The 20,644-nt window shown below is 38.1% G+C and overlaps 1 protein-coding gene across 7 annotated transcripts in view; it reads left to right on the top strand.

The window, feature by feature from the left end:
- MARK1 (microtubule affinity regulating kinase 1) overlaps positions 1-16,592 on the top strand; it is a 58,624-nt gene extending 42,032 nt beyond the window's left edge. For 2 of the 7 annotated variants that reach the window (XM_065630588.1, XM_065630594.1), the window contains 9 exons: positions 13-112; positions 705-817; positions 2,084-2,258; positions 3,376-3,569; positions 6,110-6,210; positions 8,462-8,623; positions 9,458-9,712; positions 12,370-12,414; positions 14,529-16,592. In XM_065630588.1, coding sequence (XP_065486660.1) covers positions 13-112; positions 705-817; positions 2,084-2,258; positions 3,376-3,569; positions 6,110-6,210; positions 8,462-8,623; positions 9,458-9,712; positions 12,370-12,414; positions 14,529-14,883 — 1,500 coding nt within the window. In that variant the 3' untranslated portion in view covers positions 14,884-16,592. The remainder of the gene's footprint in view (positions 1-12; positions 113-704; positions 818-2,083; positions 2,259-3,375; positions 3,570-6,109; positions 6,211-8,461; positions 8,624-9,457; positions 9,713-12,369; positions 12,415-14,528) is intronic. The other 5 variants (XM_065630589.1, XM_065630590.1, XM_065630591.1 and 2 more) reach the window with 5 other exon arrangements.
- The last annotated feature ends 4,052 nt before the right edge of the window (positions 16,593-20,644 follow it).

Genomic DNA, 20,644 nt, shown 5'->3' on the forward strand with positions numbered 1-20,644 from the left:
TTATTTTCTTAGCAAATTATGAAGGATCGGTGGATGAATGTTGGCCATGAGGAAGAAGAACTAAAGCCATATACTGAGCCTGAACCAGATTTTAATGACACAAAGAGAATAGGTAAGACTTTTACAAGGATGTTGCAGCTGATGTACATTGGCAATTTTATCTTTAAGCCAAACTAAAATTTGAGATACAATCTCATCATACAACTGTTTTCTTTTTATTTAAGTGAGAAATTTCATTATAATGCTACTTATAACTGCTGTTGTGACTTCACTGAACTGACATGAATCTACAAGCACAGCAAAAGACAAATAAAATTACAAAATTCAACAGGCAGAAGAAAACAGATTTTGTTATGAGGGCAACAATCTTTATCAGCTGTTTTCAGAAAAAGATACTGTTTTGGCCCTGTAGCTATTCATACTTTCTATTTACCACTGTTTTATTTGTTTATTGAATAACACTTAATGTTGAATAATGTTGAACTATGTTGAATAACATAATTGAGAGTTTTCAAGAAGAAAATGACAATGAAAGAGGGGAGTTGCAGCCTTCTTGATTTTGCATAGAGAAGATGGTGGTGGTGGTTGAGTTGAACCTAGTTACCTGTTAAAGCATAAGGGTTTTTTCTGTTTTCCTTGTTCTTAAGTTGTCAGTAAACCCAAGCACTTATTCTGCTAATGTATCTACCTCTTTTTACTTTTAGACATTATGGTTACAATGGGCTTTTCAAGAGAAGAAATCCATGAATCTTTAGTAAACCAAAAGTATGATGAAGTCATGGCTACTTATTTACTTCTGGGTAGAAAACCACCTGAAGTAAGTGCTACCTAATTTACATCTTCTATTTTGACCTTTATACCTGACTGGGTTGAATATTCTGGTGGTTGATGCTTTTATGAACTATTCTGTAACATCTATCAAAAACAACCTGTGACTGATAGCTTATTAATGTCTTTCCCTTTTTTATATCTTCTTGGATATCTTGTTAGTTCCCATATGAAGAAATAGATTGAATATGGTATCTTCACATTTCCTTGTGAATATGTTAAATTGCTTTTTAAAAAGGCTGGCTGTTAATCTGAAGTGCTGACTTTGAAGTGCTGAGTCTTCTTCCTGTCATGTGTGTCTACAGTTTAAAATCGGAAATAGTTGATTTGACTAGAGCAATTATTCTTCTAGCTACTAAGATGTGACATCCTTTATTTCTCAGAGAGGTACTCACCCTTTCTAACTCAAATACTATATTACGGTATATTATTTAATAAATAATTGTGTTGTCATTAATAAATTTGTCATAGAAAACCTTTTGACTGTTTTGGAACTAGAGGAATCTGTAGATCTTTTGCGATCACAGAGATTTTCAAGAAATGAAGCTCAGACCAAGGCTTTTCTTTTAGAAGTATTTTTTTCCTGCTGCTTCATTGCCTTCTTTCATTTCCAAGATAGCGTAGATCTGATATGTGCATCCTTGAGTGCATTTTCCCACAACATCTCTGAACTAGAATTCCCTTGTGATGGCAGAGCATGGAGGAAATCTGTCAAAAATTATTTTGACTTAAACTGCTTGGGAAAGGAGATCTGTCTTTTTCACTGCTCTTACTTACAACTTATGCTGCTTCGATATCAACAAACCAGTGGCTGAGTTACATACCTTATAAAGATGTGTTGAAGGCAATAAAGAATCCTTGAATCCCTAGTACTTGCCTTTTTAGCCCTTCTGACTCAGTCCAATGCATTTTGAAATTGTTCTGAAGCTATAAATGCTCTTTAAGCTTTAAAAAAAAAAAGGCAGAGGGAGCCGTTCTTTGGTTTAGGTTTTAAAATAGCACAGTTTTTGTTGCTGGAAAGATTCTTCTAATTTTATTTTGAGCATTCATTAACTTCTTAGCTTTAGCTGTGTGTTTTTTAAAGCACATGAAACACAAATGAAGTGATAAAACTCATCTTGAAGAAAATTAAGCTCTGGATACAACTTTAAATTTTAAAAAATGCCTTTCATTGGAACGCTTTGCTTTATTAAGCCATAAAAGTACCAGTGATGTTGAATTTTGTTTACGCTTTGAAAAAATGTTTTTCCTGTAGTTTGAAGGAGGCGATTCCTTGTCCAGCAGCAACTTGGGTCAAAGGTCTCGTCCCAGCAGCGACCTCAACAACAGTTCGGTGCAGTCTCCCGCTCACCTGAAGGTCCAGCGGAGTATATCGACTAACCAGAAACAGCGACGGTTCAGTGATCATGGTGGGGATGACATTCCAACAAGTAAAGTAACATACACAATTTAAGTCTGAATGTGCAGTGCTTTGTGAACCTGGCAGGTCCACCACTCTGTGCATTTGTTGTGTATCTCATCGTGCTCCGCTGTGGTGCTTTTATTTGTATGAACGCTTCTATGGTAAATCCGGGTCAATGTAATCTACAGATTTAGTTTTTTGGACTTATTACTTGGTTGATTCACTAGATAATGACCTTGAGGATGTTTCCTGTTTAGGAAGTAATAGCAAAATATTGGTCTGGATAAACTCAAAGGCAGCAAACCATTGTGTTTATCAGTACGTTTGGAGTTGGGGCCAAATTGTTTGTTTCCAAGCAGCAACGATTTTACCAAGTATTCAGGAAACATTTTCAGGTGAAAGTGGTTACATCAGAAAGGAGTGCATATTTAAAACTATTCTTTTTTCAAAGAGAACTATCAAATTACTAGAAATATTTCTAAAATGTTTGGCCTTTTTCTTTGCCTAATTTACGGTTTTATTTCTGATTTCCACCCCCCGCCTTTTGGTTATTTTCCATCTATGTTAGCGTGGTGGTGTTTGTTTCCAAGAGTAACCAATATTGTGAAGATCATCAGCAGATGGGATTTTATTTCAAGGGAATGTAAAATTATAGTGATGGAGGATTTGCCCCAAAGCATTTTAAAGAATGATAAGGGGGAAAGAATTGTAACTTTTCCAAGTATAAACATGCTTTTAAACAAAGTTCTCGAGTTTCCAGGGGAAAAGGATCTTTCACAGTGTTTAGAAGAAAAGATATGTGGCAAAAAGTACTAAAAAAAAATTTGGACAGTACTCTTTAATTCCTTTCTTCATAATGTCACACAAATTGCATGGATTTATAATGAGAATTCAAACACTCTTCTAGGTTTTACATATTGATGTGAAATGGGAACTAATTCTGAACTGCAAATTGGTGTTGAAGATAGAGTGGGTAAAAAGAGTGTAGGCTGTCAAAGCTCAATTTAATAGGTTGGTGCTGAGTTTGCAGTCATAGTTGTTCAAGTGCTTTTTTTAGACTCAGGGAATTATATTTAGACTATTTTGGCCAAGAAAAACGCAGTGATTATTTTTAGGTATTTATTAATACTGCTTTTATTTGGCAGTTGGCCCCTCAATTCCTCCTGCGGTGTCGTACACAAAAAGGGCTCAGGCAAACAGCGTGGAAAGTGAGCAGAAAGAAGACTGGGACAAGGACGTCTCCCGCAAACTTGGCAGCACTACAGTGGGATCCAAAGGAGAGATGGCTGCAAGTCCACTTGTGGGTCCAGAAAGAAAGAAATCAACCACAGTTCCTAGTGTGAGTGTATTGTGCTTTGGGTGTATTACATTTATTTTTCCCTATTTAAACAAAATCTGCAGCATAATGTTACTATAGACATAACGGTTACTGAATAAGCTACTAAGTCTATTTCTGGTGACTTTTACTGGCAGACAGAAATAAGCTACAGTGGGTGTCTTTTAAAATAAACCTTTCACTTCCCCATTCCATGAGAATGTCTGCACTTGGGCAAACCGAAGATCTGTCAAGACAAATAGTGGATATTTAGGGAAAAAACATTAAGAGCAGAGCCAATACGGAGTGTTCTTTTTCTGGTTTTTAATGCTTGTGTATCTACAAGGAAGTCAAGGGACTTCCTGAATCAGAGATTTAATCTGAATAATCCTACATAATGTCCTTCATGAAATTTTCTCTGTAAACTTGTCTGTTTAGCTTTGTGAAACCACTTCATTTTGGACTTCAGAAATGGAGTGAGGTGAGGGTGAAAAACCCACTTGTTTCCTGGTGTATGTGCCTGTTGATGTTATGAGTTACAACCTGGTTCTTGAATTAAGAAATTACTAAATTGCTAGTTCTTCTATTATGATACCATTCATAGTTTTGTAAATTGCTATCATATTACTGCCTCAGACATCTTTGTTCCAAATAGGACAGTCAGTCTCTCCTAATGTTAAAGCATCTTACTTTGCCTTGTAGAAGTTCATGTGCAGTAGTATCAGTGTTTAGGGTACACAATGAAAAAATACTGCATAGTGTTTAAACAACTACTTAGGAGCTAGAGCTCATGGCGGGGGTGGGAGAAAAATAAATATGCATTAATCATAATTTAATATACTTTTTTCTATTTAAGAGACACTATATTAAATACAGGAATTCTGGCCACCTTTTAGTACAGTAGACGGGCAGCAGGAATTCTCATTGTCCTTTGGGATTCTATGTGCTGGCTCCCATCTTGGTTATTCTGGGAAGATGATACACATTTCTGCCAGAATTCTCTTTAAACAAAATAAATGCTGAAGTTCATTTAACTCTTAATGTTCTGCAGGCTGTGTCTACAATACATCCGCAAATGCTTTAAACTTTTTTTTTTTTCGAATTTTAAATAGGGCTTTTTCCCCCCACAAAGTCTTTGAAATTATGACTATGTGGATTGCGTGCAGGAGCTTTGAGTCTTCTAAGATAAGATTTTCTATCTGAGCTTTCTCAAAACTATATTGCCTCAAAGCTGATTACAGTTACGTATGGTACAAGCTGATACGTCAAAAGCATTTCTCTGCTTTGTGATAATTAGATGGAGTATCTTTGAGAAATTGATTTACTTGCTAATGGCAACTTCAGTATTTGTACATTTTTAGCTCTGTTACTGGTTTGGGGATTTTGCGAAAGGCTTTGTGATGGGCATGATTAAGGAATAGTCGTGTCTGATATGGCAAAAGTAGTTAAGGTTGAGCAGTTTGCCCAGGGGGAAAAAAAAAGTTTTTAAAAAATCATTAAAAATGAACAAAGCTAATGTGGATAATTTTTAAATACTTTTGTGTAACTTTGAGGGTAACACGACGTTAGGGAAGGCAGGATTTCTTAAAAACATATTTATCACCTTCAGTCATATTAGTCCAACTTAGAAGAGTTTCATAAACAGTTACTGCAGTTTTTAATCTTCCTTACAAATTGGCTTTGAAAACAGTTTTTTCAGTAGTCTCTGCAGGGTGATCATCATGCCAAAAAGTTCTAGATGAGGGAGACCTAAACACACAGCAAATCTTGCAGAGTTCATGATGTCCTACAGTACCCAAGTTTATTTGAAATCTTTTGCCAGCATGCGTGAGTATGTAATGTCAGTACTTTGCAAACCTGTCCCACCTCCAATTCAGTAGATACCGTATTGAAAACTGAGACTTGTACCTCGTGCACTGAAAGTTAAGGCTTCAGCAGCTAATCTGTGCATGGCAGGGGGAGAAGGATGTTTGTAGGGATCTTATGAAATGTGGGCAAACAGAAAGTCTCATCAGTATTTGTTGCTGCAAGACCTATTTGCCATGTTATTGGTATCATAATTTCTGGGTTCACTGACACAGATCAATAATCTTTTCATTTTTCTCTTGGAAACTCGTTTGACAGGTGGCAACAAACTGTAAAGCTGGAGCCCTGGTTGGCAAATTAATTTTCATAGAGGATCCTTTCAACCAGCCAAATAGATGTGTTCTCTGGGATTCCAGTTTGTTCCTTTGATCCCAGAGACAAATTATTCAGTTAACACAGTATGTGAGAATTGGATAATGATACTTAGTAAAGCAAGTGTCAGCAAAATTAAATTTGTGTTTTCTTTTAGTGTACTCTCAATGGTAAACTAATGACATGGTGAAAGAGCTATTGGAAAAAAAAAAAGCTGATGATATAAATTGTGTCAACAGATTGCCTAGTACATTTGAAGATATTAAGAATATACATAAATGGCTGAAACTCTATTTTGATTTGCTTCCAGTGCTTACATTTTTGTAGATCGTAATATACAGCAGAAGAAAATACTTCATTTAATTTTAGTCTCAATTTTCTTCTAGAATAATGTATTTTCTGGTAGTGGAATGACAAGGAGGAACACCTATGTTTGCGAACGTTCTTCAGATCGCTATTCTGCAATACAGAATGGGAAGGACAACAGGTATTCTTCAGCTTTTCTTGCTTATTAATTTGGGTACAAGAACTGAGGCATAGAAGAAGCAGGTTTCTGAAATTAATATATTACATTGTGAAGCATGGTGTGAACTACATAAAGTGCAACTGTATGTTTTCATCTCATCTTCCACTGCATTTTCTATGTTTGGGGTGAAATTTATAACTAAATGTGTAGATCTGCCTTTGCCTCTTTTTATGGAATCACGTTTATTACCAAGGATTGTCTTCCAACACAGAGTAAAGTAGTTCTGCTCACAACTAATTAGGCAGTTCTGCTGTGAACACCTTCAGATGGATTTGCCCTAACACTTGAACATGATCCTTTCTCATTTCTCCTATTAATCACTCGAAAGTTGAAATTGTTAAGACTTGTCTATCCTTTTCGACATCATTTTTTTGGCTTAAATAATATTTTAGTAGTGATGGTAAACGTTCATATCTGTATGTGGGATGATAATTACACTCAGTTTAGTATGTTTTGTTAAAAACAATAGTATTTAACACTGCCACGATTACTGGGTTTTTTTAAATATGTTCTTTGTTCATCCTTGGTGTTAGTTAACCCCTGTACCTGACTGAAAAACACTGTCTTTAATGGAAATTAATAAACTAGGTTGGGTGTGTTTGGTGGTGGTTTTTTTTAAATTTTGTGTATGTGTGTTTGGTTGGTGTTGGTTGGTTTTTTGTTGTTTTGGGTTTTTTTTTAGTTTGCAGCAATAGATCTTACTCTGATTTTTTTTTAAGCTATTTAAATAAATCAGTTAAGATAAAATGAAAGAAAAAATGGCTAGCATGAAATAACATTATCTAGTAAACTAGTTTGGTTTGGTTTTCTGTTTTAGTGTTTAAATTTTTTAATGATGTGTTAAATTTTAAAAATAGGAAGAGTATCGGGCTGTTGATCTATAGCAAAACGAGCTGTGGAACATGTAAAGTACAGCTATTTAAAGTGCTTTAAAGAGTTGTATTAAAAAGGTGAAGACTAATTTCAATATTTAATTTCAAATTTTCTAGATAGATGCTTTCAAAAATGTCATTACAAATCTTTGTGTATAATTTAAAGTATTCGAACAAAGTTTGTAACAATCCTTCTTTAAAAAGAATGACAATAACATGTGTTTTAGATTTAGGGTTAAAATATATACTACAGTAATTCTTCTGACTCACAAAGATTGATAAACTTTTTCTTTGAATAGATTTAATACCAAAAACTCTATAATGAGAAGGGATTTTATGTCAAAGTTTTTCATTTCACAGTTATTGTACTTTTTTTGTATAGTATTGAAAAGACAGGCAACTCTTAATCCTTATTCCTTTCATGAGTGCAATGGATGTGCTCAGCTCTTTCAGCATATTCTGAAAAAAGGAGATTAATTTTCTTTTGAGTTGTATATTTGCCTTTCCTACAATATATTGTGTTGCAGTTGAATTTGGATTTGGTGTAGTTGAACATTTTGTCATCAGGTTATTTATCCAAAATCTTTACCTCTTTGCTACAGATATGATTTAGCTTTGGGACTGTTGTTGCTAATACATCATTAATGCAATTTCATTTATGCTTGTAGAGGTAAAGCTGTAGTTTGACTTAAGTGACTTTTGTTTTAAAAATTAATAACACAATAGTTTTACCGCTACTTTCATCTCTTCCTTGCCACTTAGGCGAAGCAGAAATAAAAATACTGGTAGAAGGAACTATATTTTGTATGAGTTGGCTGAGCCTCAGCCTTGCAGTGGCTGGGATAGTCCAGAGAACTACAACTTGCTCCTTCAAAAACACCATCTCTTCCAAGAGATAATGTGACAGCGGTTCCAAATGTTTTAGGTGTTTGTTTTAACTGAAAATAAGGGTATTCACTTCACAAAAGGGGAGTCTATTTAAGTCTTTTGCAAATTTCTTTTTCAGTGTTTTTTACTTTTTCCATGTACTCTTTGTAGGCTTTCTTCAGTACTTTGAATGATGTGTGTGTAAGCTTTAATCTTGGGAGGAATGAAAAGGCCTAATTGAACACACATGGTGATTTGATTTATGGGCGAACATAATTCTCTCAGAATTATGTATTCTTTAGTTTAGCTAACTAAGGCAGCCTGGTCACCCCATCTTCTGGTTATTTCAACAGCACTTGCTATGTTCTGAAAGAAGAAATGAGTTGTTATTTTCCCTGTTTTCTGTGGGGTTTTACACTAACCTTTTCCCTTTTCGTTTGTCCGTCCCCCCTGCCTTGCTGCTGTGGCAAAAGCCTCACAGAAATGTCTGCGAGCAGCACGTCTTCTGCAGGCTCCGCAGTGGCTTCTGCTGTATCGACAAGGCCTCGACATCAAAAGTCCATGTCTGCCTCTGGTCATCCTATAAAAGTTACACTGCCAACCATCAAAGATGGCACTGAAGCTTACCGACCAAGGTAATAAATTGATTTTTTTTTTTTTTTGGTGACATGCCCTTTAAAAATGTGGTTGTTCAGTTTGTTATATACTTAAATATGGTTATAGTGGATTCAAAACTGTCATGTTGCATTCTGTTTCGGAACAGTAGCTTACTCAAGTAGTGTGGGTATTACAGGTGATTTTATTCATCTGATAAGCCTGATTTTATTCATCGCACGTGTTTGCACACAGTTAAAGAAGTTCCTTGACTGCCTCCCTCTGGAAGCTTCTGGAAAACTTAAGCAGTTAAAAATTTAACTAATTTAGACAGGAGCATACAACGCAGGCCACCACAAATTCAAAAGAAATACTGAAATGTTAACCTCTTGGTTTTGTAGATTGCTAAGCTCATTTCTGTCTAAAAGCACCATACTACAGTTGCTCTTACTATTAACTGCCTGAATAGCTTTATACACTTATTTGTGCCAGATGATTAAGTCTTCAGAAATATCTCTTAGGTTTTGTGGAGTGCTTGTGTGTTAAAGGTTTTGATGAATATATTTTTCTGGAAGAGGGCTGTGAACATTTTCAGACCTTACTACAGACTTTTCTATCTTTTTCCTCTGGCATATTAGCTGTGTATGCTTTTTTTTTTTAAAACTACTTTTAATACTTGAGATAATTTGATCTTACAATGAAAATATCTCTTGATGATTTCGAAGTGTGAATCATAAGAACAAATCAGTAGCAGTTTCAGGTTTAAAAAAAAGAATCGAGTGGGGTTTTTGTCCTATCTCTTTGAGAAGTGGTTGTCATGTAGGAGGGTTTCTAGCATATAGTCTTTCTCTTTATTTATGCTTCTGTTTTCCCAGCAGTGCAACTCAAAGAGTGCCTGCTGCTTCCCCGTCTGCTCATAGTATTAGCACTACCACTCCAGACCGAACCCGCTTTCCTCGGGGGAGTTCAAGTCGAAGCACTTTCCATGGTGAGCAGCTCAGGGAGCGGCGTAATGCCACTTACAATGGACCGCCCGCCTCACCATCCCATGAAACCGGTGCTTTTGCACATGCTAGAAGAGGGACATCAACTGGTATAATAAGCAAGATAACTTCCAAGTTTGTTCGCAGGTTAGTACCTCGATTTTTAAGAGAAAAAAAAAAGAAAAAAAAGGTGCCCAGCCTATAACTAGGGCCATAATTGCAAAATCATTGAGAATTTCCAGTTTAAGTCTGAAGTAAATGTAAATTTAGTTAGAATGCTGCTTGTTTTGTGTTTTCCTTCCTTCCAGAACCTGCCTTGTTTTACTTCTCTGTGTATATTGTAACTGTTATGTTTGACCAGCTATTCTGATGCTTTATCCTGAAGGAGCAAGAAAAGGCTACTCAGAAGGTTTTAAAGTTCATGCTTTACAGCTAAAATGCTAAGATGCTAAAATTAAGTTGAAATCAAATGAACTTAAATACTGAAATGAGTGACTTAAAAATGAGGCATTACTTAATGTTAACAGTATTTTACTTGATGCAGTTTGTTGCAAGGGCTATATTTACAATGATGTTATTGCTGTACTTAGGGGGAATTGGTATTTACAAATTGTTTCAGAGAATTCTAAAATATTTAAATAAATGAGAAGCTTAGAAGTGGGCAGAAGTCCGGATGTCTGAAAATACTAATGTTTTGGTATCATGCAACGCTGGTTATCAGAGCTGCATGTTATCATGTTATCAGCTTTTTCAAACATGAGTTCAGGATTCTGAAAGAAGAAAATGGGCACATCCTGGACCTCCCTTCATTCCTGTGATGATATAACAGTAATAACACTGTGAGGAGAGGTACTGGGAAAGATTTTCAAATACGCTGTTTAATAGCAAGTGACTGACTTGGCAGTCACAACAGCTTTCCCAAAAGGGGACTTAGTTTTCAGTTTGCCTCTTTCTAACAGTGATTTACCTCTAATCCTTAAGCCTATTTATGGACATGTCTTTACTGCATTATTGTCAGGTTTACAACAATTGGATCTTGGAAACCACCTTTTTTTTTTTTTTTTTTCAGAATTATGCTGTTATGTACAATCTACCATTTGTATGTAAAAGAATGATAAATTCAAAGCCTAAAAAAAAAAAAAGTGAATTATTTTCTTTTTTCAGAAACATGAAGATACAGGACTATGATCCTCCATTTTTGGTATCTCCAGCACTTACGTAGTTGGAGGGAAAGAGTCTGTTATCTGGTTTTGAAAAGAAAAAAGTTTACGGCGAAGTTAGTCAGCTGTGTTGGCAGTATAGATTTACAAATGGGAAGAATGGTATTTTCTGTTAAGTAACTAACCAATTCCAAGAGCACAGGATGTTTTTTTGCATTACAGTTCATTGTTATTTGCAAGGAACAGTATCTTGAATTTTTTTTTAAGAGTCACATCAGAGAATTAATATTTTCATTATGTTAAACTACAATATTAAAATAACATTGTAAACTATGTATTTCGAATTAGCCTACTGAAAATTGATGTATTTTAAAATGATCTTTAGAACATTTTTATACCATTTCCTATTATGTTTTATACTGCTAAAAATACATTTTCCTATAGTGAGGGCTGTGTAGGGATTTTGTTTGGTTTTGGTGGTGGTGGTGGGGTTTTCTTGTTCATATTTTGTTTTGTTTTTCTTTTTTTTTAACCTTTGGACTGTTTGAGACTTTCAGTGGCTGGGATTACATGGACGGAGGTTATCTGGGGGGGCTGCTATTCTTTTAGTTGGATCACATAAGTGCATGCCTTTTAACTTCTGTACTGTTCAGGAAATAATGGTTTAAAGCATACTTTGATTAGAAGGTGTCATTAAAAGACTTTTTTTGACTTTATCTTTTGGCAAAGGTAAATGCCTTTTCTGGTAAGTATATCAAACAAATGCATAATGAGAATGCTGAATCAATAGGATATTGAAGTATTTTGTATCAATGGTTTGTCAAATGATTCTACTTTGTTAGTTACTAAAGTATTTGTGTTTTGAAGGTGTTAATTAAGTAATGGAAATGGGGTGCTAAAATGTACAGCAGCACTAGGAACGTACCTAGGTGGTTTATACAATCTATGGATATTTTTCAAGTTGTTCCACACTGAAAAGGCGTAATACAAAACGGTTCCTTGGTAAAGTACAGCTCTAATTCAACAAGATAAAAAAAGATACATTTAACCTCAAGCTCTCCGGTAATCTTTCCAAAGTCAGTGTAACAGCTGATTTGCTTAAAGTTAAGCAGATGTTGAAGTCACCTTCCTGAACTGGGCTCCAAACACTTGGTCTCGCAAACTCTTAGGCACGTCATATCTTTAATTACTCGAGTGTGCTTAAGCACCGGCAAGAACCTAAGTAGGCTGGGGACTGAGGTCTAAAGGCCTGGCCTGGAAAGGTGCGAAGTGGAGCCCACATGGACCACCTTAATCGACTGCTCCTCTGTGCTTGCTGGAATTGTGTGTGGCTGTCGCTCTGTCTGCAGGAGGCTGAGAATAATGTGTTAATTTTATCACCAGTTAAAAAAACAAAAAAACCCAAAAAAACCAAAACCAACCTACTACATGTCAGAGCTGAAAGAAGTTAAGATATAAGGGAAAATTAAAATTACAGCTGTGAAAAAATACTATTAAACACTATCAGGCTTGACTTTATTATACTGATTTTTTTTTTTTTTTTTTTTTTGTTCAATAGCTATTTAACGTTGTTCTAGATGTAGGTTTTCTTAACTTTTATTTTTCACCTTTATCATTGAATCTCAACCTTAACTTTGTTTTGAGGGATCCAAGTGAAGGCGAAGCCAGTGGCAGAACTGACACCTCAAGGTGAGGAGCCACTATTAATACTTCGCTCCTAGGTCTTTCGCATCAAGGTTTAAGTGATTTCTTAAAGATTTTTAATCAGGATGTAAAACAGAATAGTGCTTAAAGAATTTGCTTTTGAAAAATGTTTTTATTTGGGGGGAGGGGGGGTTGGTGAGGTCCTTTATCTCTTTTTTTTTTTTTTTGCTTTCTTGCAAGTATTTAATATAAAACTTTATTTATACACATTCCTTTGAATATTGAAGCCCCCTGTAGGAGTTAACCAATCATATAGGCACTTAAAATCCTGTTTTGGCTTATAAATGTTTAATGGTGTTTACTTTTGGTTTCAGTGGAAAACGTAGTATACTTCGTGTGTGTGTGTATGTATATGTATATATTAAATTCTTACCATAGTTACATACTGTGTTCATTACTAAAGCTGCTGTTTGCCAGAAGTAAACACCTTATAGTCCCTGAGAAATGAATGTCACTTTGCACTGAGAAATAAAATAAGTGACATTCAGACAAAAAGGGTGATGACTGCTAAATATTGAATTTGTATGGCAACTGCTGTACACAAATCTATAGATGCTTTGTTAGTAATAAAGCATTCCTTCATGTGCTCATTTTCCAGTATATCTGCTCTTTCGCCATGTTTCAGCATTTGGTTCTGCATTTTTGGTGTGCTTAGCACAGTGCATAACTTTTATTTTTATGCTTTCTAATGAACAGGCATTGTAGTTTGCATTCTAAACTTGCCACTTACAGAAATTATCGACTTAGTTTTGAAAACAGAAAGCCTTTATTTAAAAAGAAAAAAAAAAAGGCAGCACGTTCTTAACAGGATACATTGTATAATACACAATGCATTTTATCTACATTAGCCCTTTTCAATTCCAAGTCTATTAGCTGTCAATTTCTTGACGTGGAAAGAGAGAAGACATGAATCAAATGTTCAAATGAAGTGTGAAGTTGCTTTCAGCCTTTGCTTTCATTCTCCAGCTGCTTCTACTTTTTGTCATCCTACAGTGTCTGTTTGGGCTAAAAGTCGTTTGAGATCTTATCTCTGCCATGCTCTATCCCTTAATATCGATGTGGTTCTCTGGGGATTACACTGAAAGTTAAATGAAAAATGCTTGTTTTGACTCCTCTCTGAATAGCAACAGTTTATAGACTATCAAAATGAGAACAGCACCTTTCCCCAGTGATGGATGGGGAGGCGTCAGGCATATGAAATATCTGGGACAAGAGCAGAAATAACTGTGGAATTGCTTTAAAATAATCAGTGCTGTTTCTCAAAATGCTTTCTACAATGGAATAAGTAATCTATTTGGTAAGGTAACATCAGTAAGAACATTCATTGGAAATTACTTCCTTGAAATTTTGTCCAAGTCATTTATCAACTAAAGTACTTTGTGTCTACATGTCACTGTTTCTTCTTGTGAAAAAGCTGCTGACTGTGTACTCAACTGTTTGACAAACAAGCTGTTTACAACCAAGTTACAGCACAAAATTCCGCTTCATCAGTTAAAATAAAGTGCATTATTATGAAGTCTTTTTTACACAGAGAGAGGTCAAAAACACATTATAGATGCCAAAGGGGATAAATGTGGAAAATAGGGGTGGGAACTAACTGAAGACACGTGAATCGCAGGGTGGGATTTCTTCCTCTGCTGCTTTTACAGTATGGGTTACGCTTCAGGGTGGTGTCCCTCAACTTCAGTTTTGTTGGTGTATGGCATGCTCCAGATCATGAAATCAGCAGAACTTCAGTCATGCTTTTACATAGATTCCACTTTCTTTGGAGCAGTATGGAGTAACGTGTGTCTGCCGCAGTTACCATTGCACATCTTCTCATCAGAGTGTTTCGGAGCAGGGGTTTCCAAACTTGCTTTGCTTCTGTGCCGCTGCTGGGAGCTGCGCCAGTGCTAGTGGCAGCTGCCAGCGCTGTGCCGAAGCGCCCGTGCGTGCAGGAGATGGTGCACAACTGCTCCAACAGTTCCCACCTAACTCTTTGAATTAGCTCGCGTGTGACAATTGCAGTTTAGAAACCCCTGTTCCAGAACTGTGTTTCTCTTCTGTCTCCTGGCTGTACCGCTTTTATTTTTGACTGCTCTCTATGTCACTTCTTCCAGGAGCGCTTCTGGGGAGCCAAAAGACAGAGAGAAGGAAGATAGCAAAGATTCGAAGCCACGCTCCTTGCGGTTCACGTGGAGTATGAAGACCACTAGTTCTATGGACCCAAACGATATGATGAGAGAGATTCGGAAAGTGTTAGATGCTAATAACTGTGATTACGAACAAAAAGAGAGGTTTTTGCTCTTCTGTGTCCATGGTGATGCACGACAAGACAGCCTTGTTCAGTGGGAGATGGAAGTCTGCAAACTGCCACGATTGTCACTCAATGGAGTTCGTTTCAAGAGAATATCTGGGACTTCTATTGCATTTAAGAACATTGCATCCAAGATAGCAAATGAGCTTAAGCTGTAAAGAGAACCTAAATTTTTTGGGATCAGGGAAGATTCATACATGATCTACACTTTGAATGTACTGGTTACGCCTAATGTGATTGGCCTGTGAAACTCCCCATGTAGAAATTGCCCTTATTGCAATAAGGTTATACATAGTTATTCAGAATTGTAAAATTAAATCCAGTATGACCTATATTAAATAACTGTAGCTAAAGAAGTTATGTTCACATGTACAGGTAAGTATATAGAGCATTCTGTTCATTTTATGTTCATAGAGTTGTATAATAAAAAGATGACTGCTTAAATTCAGATCTTGTATAGTTGTCTAGATTTCTGCACAGAAATGTATGTTTGATGCTTTGAGTTGGAGAAGTTCTTCCCTATCATTTACATTTTCGGTGGTTTTTATAAGTCTTACCTCTATCATGCGTTTTTTTAAAAACTTGTGTCCCGAGTCAAATGCAGAAAAATAGTTTTCACAACTGTAGCCTGACCATTTTTAATTATTTAAAGATTGTTCATGATTTGAAGCAAAAGCCGATGAATAATCGGCTTTCATTCTGCACAAGACTGTTCTTGCTTATCTTTGGCTCTTATCCTTGTTATTGGACAGTGTTTGGTTGGGGAAAAAAGAATACAAACATGTTTACAGTGTTGGCACTTACAATTTAAAAACTTTGTTCTGCCTTGGGTCAGCTCAGAGCTGTGGGGGAACAGAAACCAGGCGTAAGTGATGTTCTGCCTGCAAATTGCCGCGCTTACTCCCACGGCCCGTCAACAAATGTAGCACCAAAATGGAGAACCGTAACTATTTCATTTGAATATCATGGTGTAAAATATCACTTGTTTGCTGCCTTCAGAATACTATAAATTCCATTTTATGGAAATCTATTAATATTGGGACTGTTTAATAGCACAAGATAATCTGAAGTGTTGACCAATTGTATAAGTTACTAATACCACCTCAGGAATTAGCTTGGCTTTTGGAACATGTGCCCCCAAAGAGTACATGTAATTCCACATAATATTTTACAGCTAAACATACATTGTTTATAATGATAAATTGTTGATTTATGCTTTTGTGGTTGTACAGTTTGTTCCCATGTAACCTGTTTGTGTTTAATATTTTACCAGATTTCTTGTATTTATTCCACTTCATTATGCTTGTAATGTGCAGCTTTGTAATTAGGCACTTGCCTACAGAAAAGAAGAAAAAAAAAACACAACACATTTTTTTCCTTCATAATTAATGATTATAAACTATGTAAAACCACTAGTACTGGTACATTTTAATACTTGTTATTTTGTACTGAATTAATCATAGAGGTTGGTTGTGCAATGTTATTTAATGTCGTAATTACTGTAATATCAACATATGGGCCCCATCTGCACACTCTTGTGAAGAATAGAAAGTTCATTAAGAAATTGTCACTTTAAAAAATAAAAATTAAAAAAAAAAAGCTGTGGTAAACTCTGTAACCCTAAGTTAGAAGGCTGTAAGTGTAGTAAATGTGCCATTCTCTAATGGCTTCTTGACCGAGATGGACTTTACATACTGTACTGTGATGTAGCTTTCCTATGTAACAGTTATTTTTGAAAATGGACGTGTATTGTTGCCTTAGAAAAAGGGTGGTGTTTGGAAAGAAAGAACTGTAGCCCCTTTTTTTTTTTTTTTTTTAATCTGATGTTCGTTGAAACAAAATCTGATGCAAGTCATCTTGATTCACTGGTGCACTCTATTAAAACTTACTTGAACAGTTCTCATACTAAAATACTTGTTGTTTGCCCTTTATAAAAGCACAATACTTACTGCAGGTAGCCAAGTAGCCTGCGGGTGGACAGACTTCGGCTTCGACACTGTGAATTTGGGTTTAGCATTGCCTCGGTTCTGTGGTCTTGTGCTGGCCAGAGGGTATCGGGGGTTTAGCGCGTTCTTAGAAATGTGTGTCCAGGAGCTTTTCCAGAAATTCACCAAAAATCAGCTTCGGGAAGGGGTTTGTGCATCTGCTCAATTTACACGTAAATGTCCGTGAATGTTCAATTATCCTTGAAAATACACCACTGGAACATAACCATGATGCTAATCGAATATCATGTGTGAACTTAGTCATGAAACAAAACCCTTTGCCTTTTTGGAAGGTTCAGTGGAAAAAAATATAGGTCATGCTGTGAGACGGTAGATTAAGTGCTTAGGAAAGCTTCCCGCTGTACATGGCCTGTGTTTACACGGCTGACTTTGCCCTAGATTGCCCCTGTTTTTCAGCACTTTGTGTAACCAGAGGTGCATGAATGTTACACAAAACACAGCCTTGCAAGAGGACAGAGGTTACAGATTTTAGTTCCGCTCTCCCATGAAACACGGCACCCAGAAGTGCCAATTTAATGTTCCTGTATATGGATGGTTTACAAATGGTATTATTTCCAGTAGCTGCCAGCAGTGTGGAATTGCCCTGATTCCCAGCCCCTGCTCACCTCCCTCCTTTGGCCTGTTGGAAGATGAGCTCTGAACCATGTTCTGCTCCCCGTAACAGACACACCAAGTGCTTCAGTGAGGGTGCGATCGGAGTGTGAAAGGTGTAGCTGCGCCCAAACGCCTCATTTGGCTCCCTGCATCTCCTGTTCCTGGCAGGAATAAGATGGGAAGATCCAAGAAAGAGGTTTTTTTCAGAACTGCTGGTTTTGTTGGCAAGAAAAGGGTACTTGGCATGGAAATCGGTGAGATGTCACACACTGAATCCTCAGTGCCTGTCTTTCGGGTCCCTCAAGAGCTGCCTTGTTAGGTAGCCTTTATGTGTAAGCTACTCCTTGGGTAAAAGTGGGATAAGAACATTTGGATCTGAAGTGCAGCTTGACTTCAGTATGCAAGGGGATCAGCATGGCATTTTATCAGCACAGTTTTAACTTGGGAAATCCAAAAGACATTTAAATGCCACGTCACATTCCACAGCTCCAGGAAGGGATGGGGATGTCTTGGATCTTCAGGAGGCTTACACATTCTGTTGGAATTCCTTGGCAGCATTTTTAGGGGGTGGTTGGGGTGATGGTGAGGGGTGAACAGTTCTGCTGTCTTGGGTTGGGGTTGTGGTTTTCATTATTTATTTAAGGTATACAGACACTTCCAAACTGAGTAGATCCCTTTGCATGCACGCCAGTTTAAAACATCATAACGTATGTAGATCAATGAAAGGACTACAAAAGTGCACTCTTGCTTCTGTGGATGAAAAATGATGCTTGATAACCAAGTGGTGTCATTAATGCCATGTAGTTATGACAATGCTGGAATTCCATGAGCTGTTAGACATGAGACTTTTGATACCCAGGGTCATACACCTAAGACGTACCTCAGGCCTCTCGATATCAGTGGTTCGCCTGCTGGCCACTCAAACATGTAAATCTCCATGAAGAGAGGTATTCTCTGGGGTTTTGATAGCTGAACTCTGGAAAATAAACTCAGGTACAAACCCTATGTGTGGGGAAAGGCCTGCTCCTCCTGAGAAGACATTATCTTTCACTGTCCTTGCACTTCTCATTTAGGGGCAAAGTATACCTTTAGTAATGGATCTGTAAGTAGAAAACCTAGACACAAACACTTTTCAAAACCCCAGAAAAATATTTAATGCCATTTTTTTTTTCTTCAAGGTGGCTTGAGGTTAACAAGATGAAAGATACCATTCAACAGCTACTTGCACATTATTGGTATTTTATTTTTTTATGCTGCTCCTTAGCATCAGGTGATTACTTCATCCGTCAAACTATCGAAGGAAGTAGCACATGAAAATCTACAGCTATACGCAAGATCATGCAAAATTTAACTCGCACACCTTGCTCTTTCTGGCGACCTACCTTGTGATTGTCATAAAAATACGTATTTAGGAGAGGACCTATGGTGCTACACTGTTCTACCATCTCTGCAGTGTTTAGGACATCGCTGCACCTCCAGGATGTAGGAGCATGAAACCCTGTCCTGGTGTCAGGTCTTCACCTCAGCCTTCTGGAGATTTAAATTAAAACCCTGATGATGCTAGCAGGAGTGGTGACGCCTTTAGTATAAAATAGGGGAAGAGACAGAGCCCTTTTCTGGTAGCAACAGACCTGAGACTTGGCTCACACCTTCCACCCTTCAGAGGACTGGCCAAGCTCTCTGTGACAGAGCTTTCTTGCTAGAGCTGTGACGATGGTGAAACAACATCCCCGTGACACAGAACTATGCTGGGTGCAGGATTTACCTGCTGAACATTATGGGCACATCTCGGGGAGACTCAGCTTCAAGGCTTTGTTCCCTGGTGAGAAAATACCACAGTAAAGGCTCAATCTGTCCCTTTATTGCATCTGCTCACGTGAAATATTTGTACATGCATCAAATGCTGATAAATACACCAACTGGATTAATAAACTACATCAATCCTGGGACCAATACTGTTCAATATATTCATCAATGACTTGGATGAGGGAATTGAGTGTACTATCAGCAAGTTTGCTGATGACACCAATCTGGACAGGCTAGAGAGTTGGGCGGGGAAAAATTTAATGAAATATAACAAGGGAAAATGTAGAGTCTTGCATCTGGGCAGGAACAACCCCAGGTTCCAGTACAGGTTGGGGAATGACCTATTAGAGAGCAGTGTAGGGGAAAGGGACCTGGGGGTCCTGGTGGACAGCAGGATGACCATGAGCCAGCACTGGGCCCTTGTGGCCAGGAAGGCCAATGGCATCCTGGGGTGTATAAGAAGGGGGGTGGTTAGTAGGTCGAGAAAGGTTCTCCTTCCCCTCTACTCTGCCCTGGTGAGACCTCATCTGGAATATTGTGTCCAGTTCTGGGCCCCTCAGTTCAAGAAGGACAGGGAACTGCTGGAGAGAGTCCAGCGCAGGGCCACAAAGATGATGAAGGGAGTGGAGCATCTCCCTTATGAGGAAAGGCTGAGGGAGCTGGGTCTCTTTAGCTTGGAGAAGAAGAGACTGAGGGGTGACCTCATCAATGTTTATAAATATATAAAGGGTGGGTGTCACGAGGATGGAGCCAGGCTCTTCTCAGTGACAACCAACAGTAAGACAAGGGGTAATGGGTTCAAGCTGGAACACAAGAGGTTCCACTTAAATTTGAGAAGAAACTTCTTCTCAGTGAGGGTGCCAGAGCACTGGAATAGGCTGCCCAGGGGGGTTGTGGAGTCTCCTTCTCTGGAGACATTCAAAACCCGCCTGGACACCTTCCTGTGTAACCTCACCTAGGTGTTCCTGCTCTGGCAGGGGGATTGGACTAGATGATCTTTCGAGGTCCCTTCCAATCCCTAACATTCTGTGATTCTGTGAATCCTCCCTGTAGAATTGTGTGTTTTGTGATTTACCCCAGCTACACGAACACTGCTTAGGACGTGCAGCTGTTGAACTGCAGCCCGCGCAGCTGCAGAGGCAGAGAGCTGTCAGCCACCCCTGCCTCTGGGCAAAAACTTCGTCTTTAAATGAGGGCTCCGCTACTTTCCCCTTGGCCCGGGACAGCAAAACGGAGCCCCCCCGACCGTCGGAGATGCTGTTCACCCGAGGCTGTAGGTAGGAACACCTTTCATACAGCGATCACCAGGGCGTTTGGCCTTTTTTTTTCGGACGGGAAAACAGCGTGATCTCGCAAACGCGCTGCTGGCACGGAGCGGTGCGTGGATGCCAGGGAAGGAGCCGTCGCAGGGTTTCGCTGCGGTCACGCCGCGGAGGCCGAAGCGGCCCGGGCGCAGCGCGGGGGCTGCGTCCCCCTGTCCCACCGCCGGCGACAGGGCGGGTTTCCCCTCCCC

Source organism: Caloenas nicobarica, chromosome 3 (genome assembly GCF_036013445.1).
Source record: "Caloenas nicobarica isolate bCalNic1 chromosome 3, bCalNic1.hap1, whole genome shotgun sequence".
Lineage (NCBI taxonomy): Eukaryota > Metazoa > Chordata > Aves > Columbiformes > Columbidae > Caloenas > Caloenas nicobarica.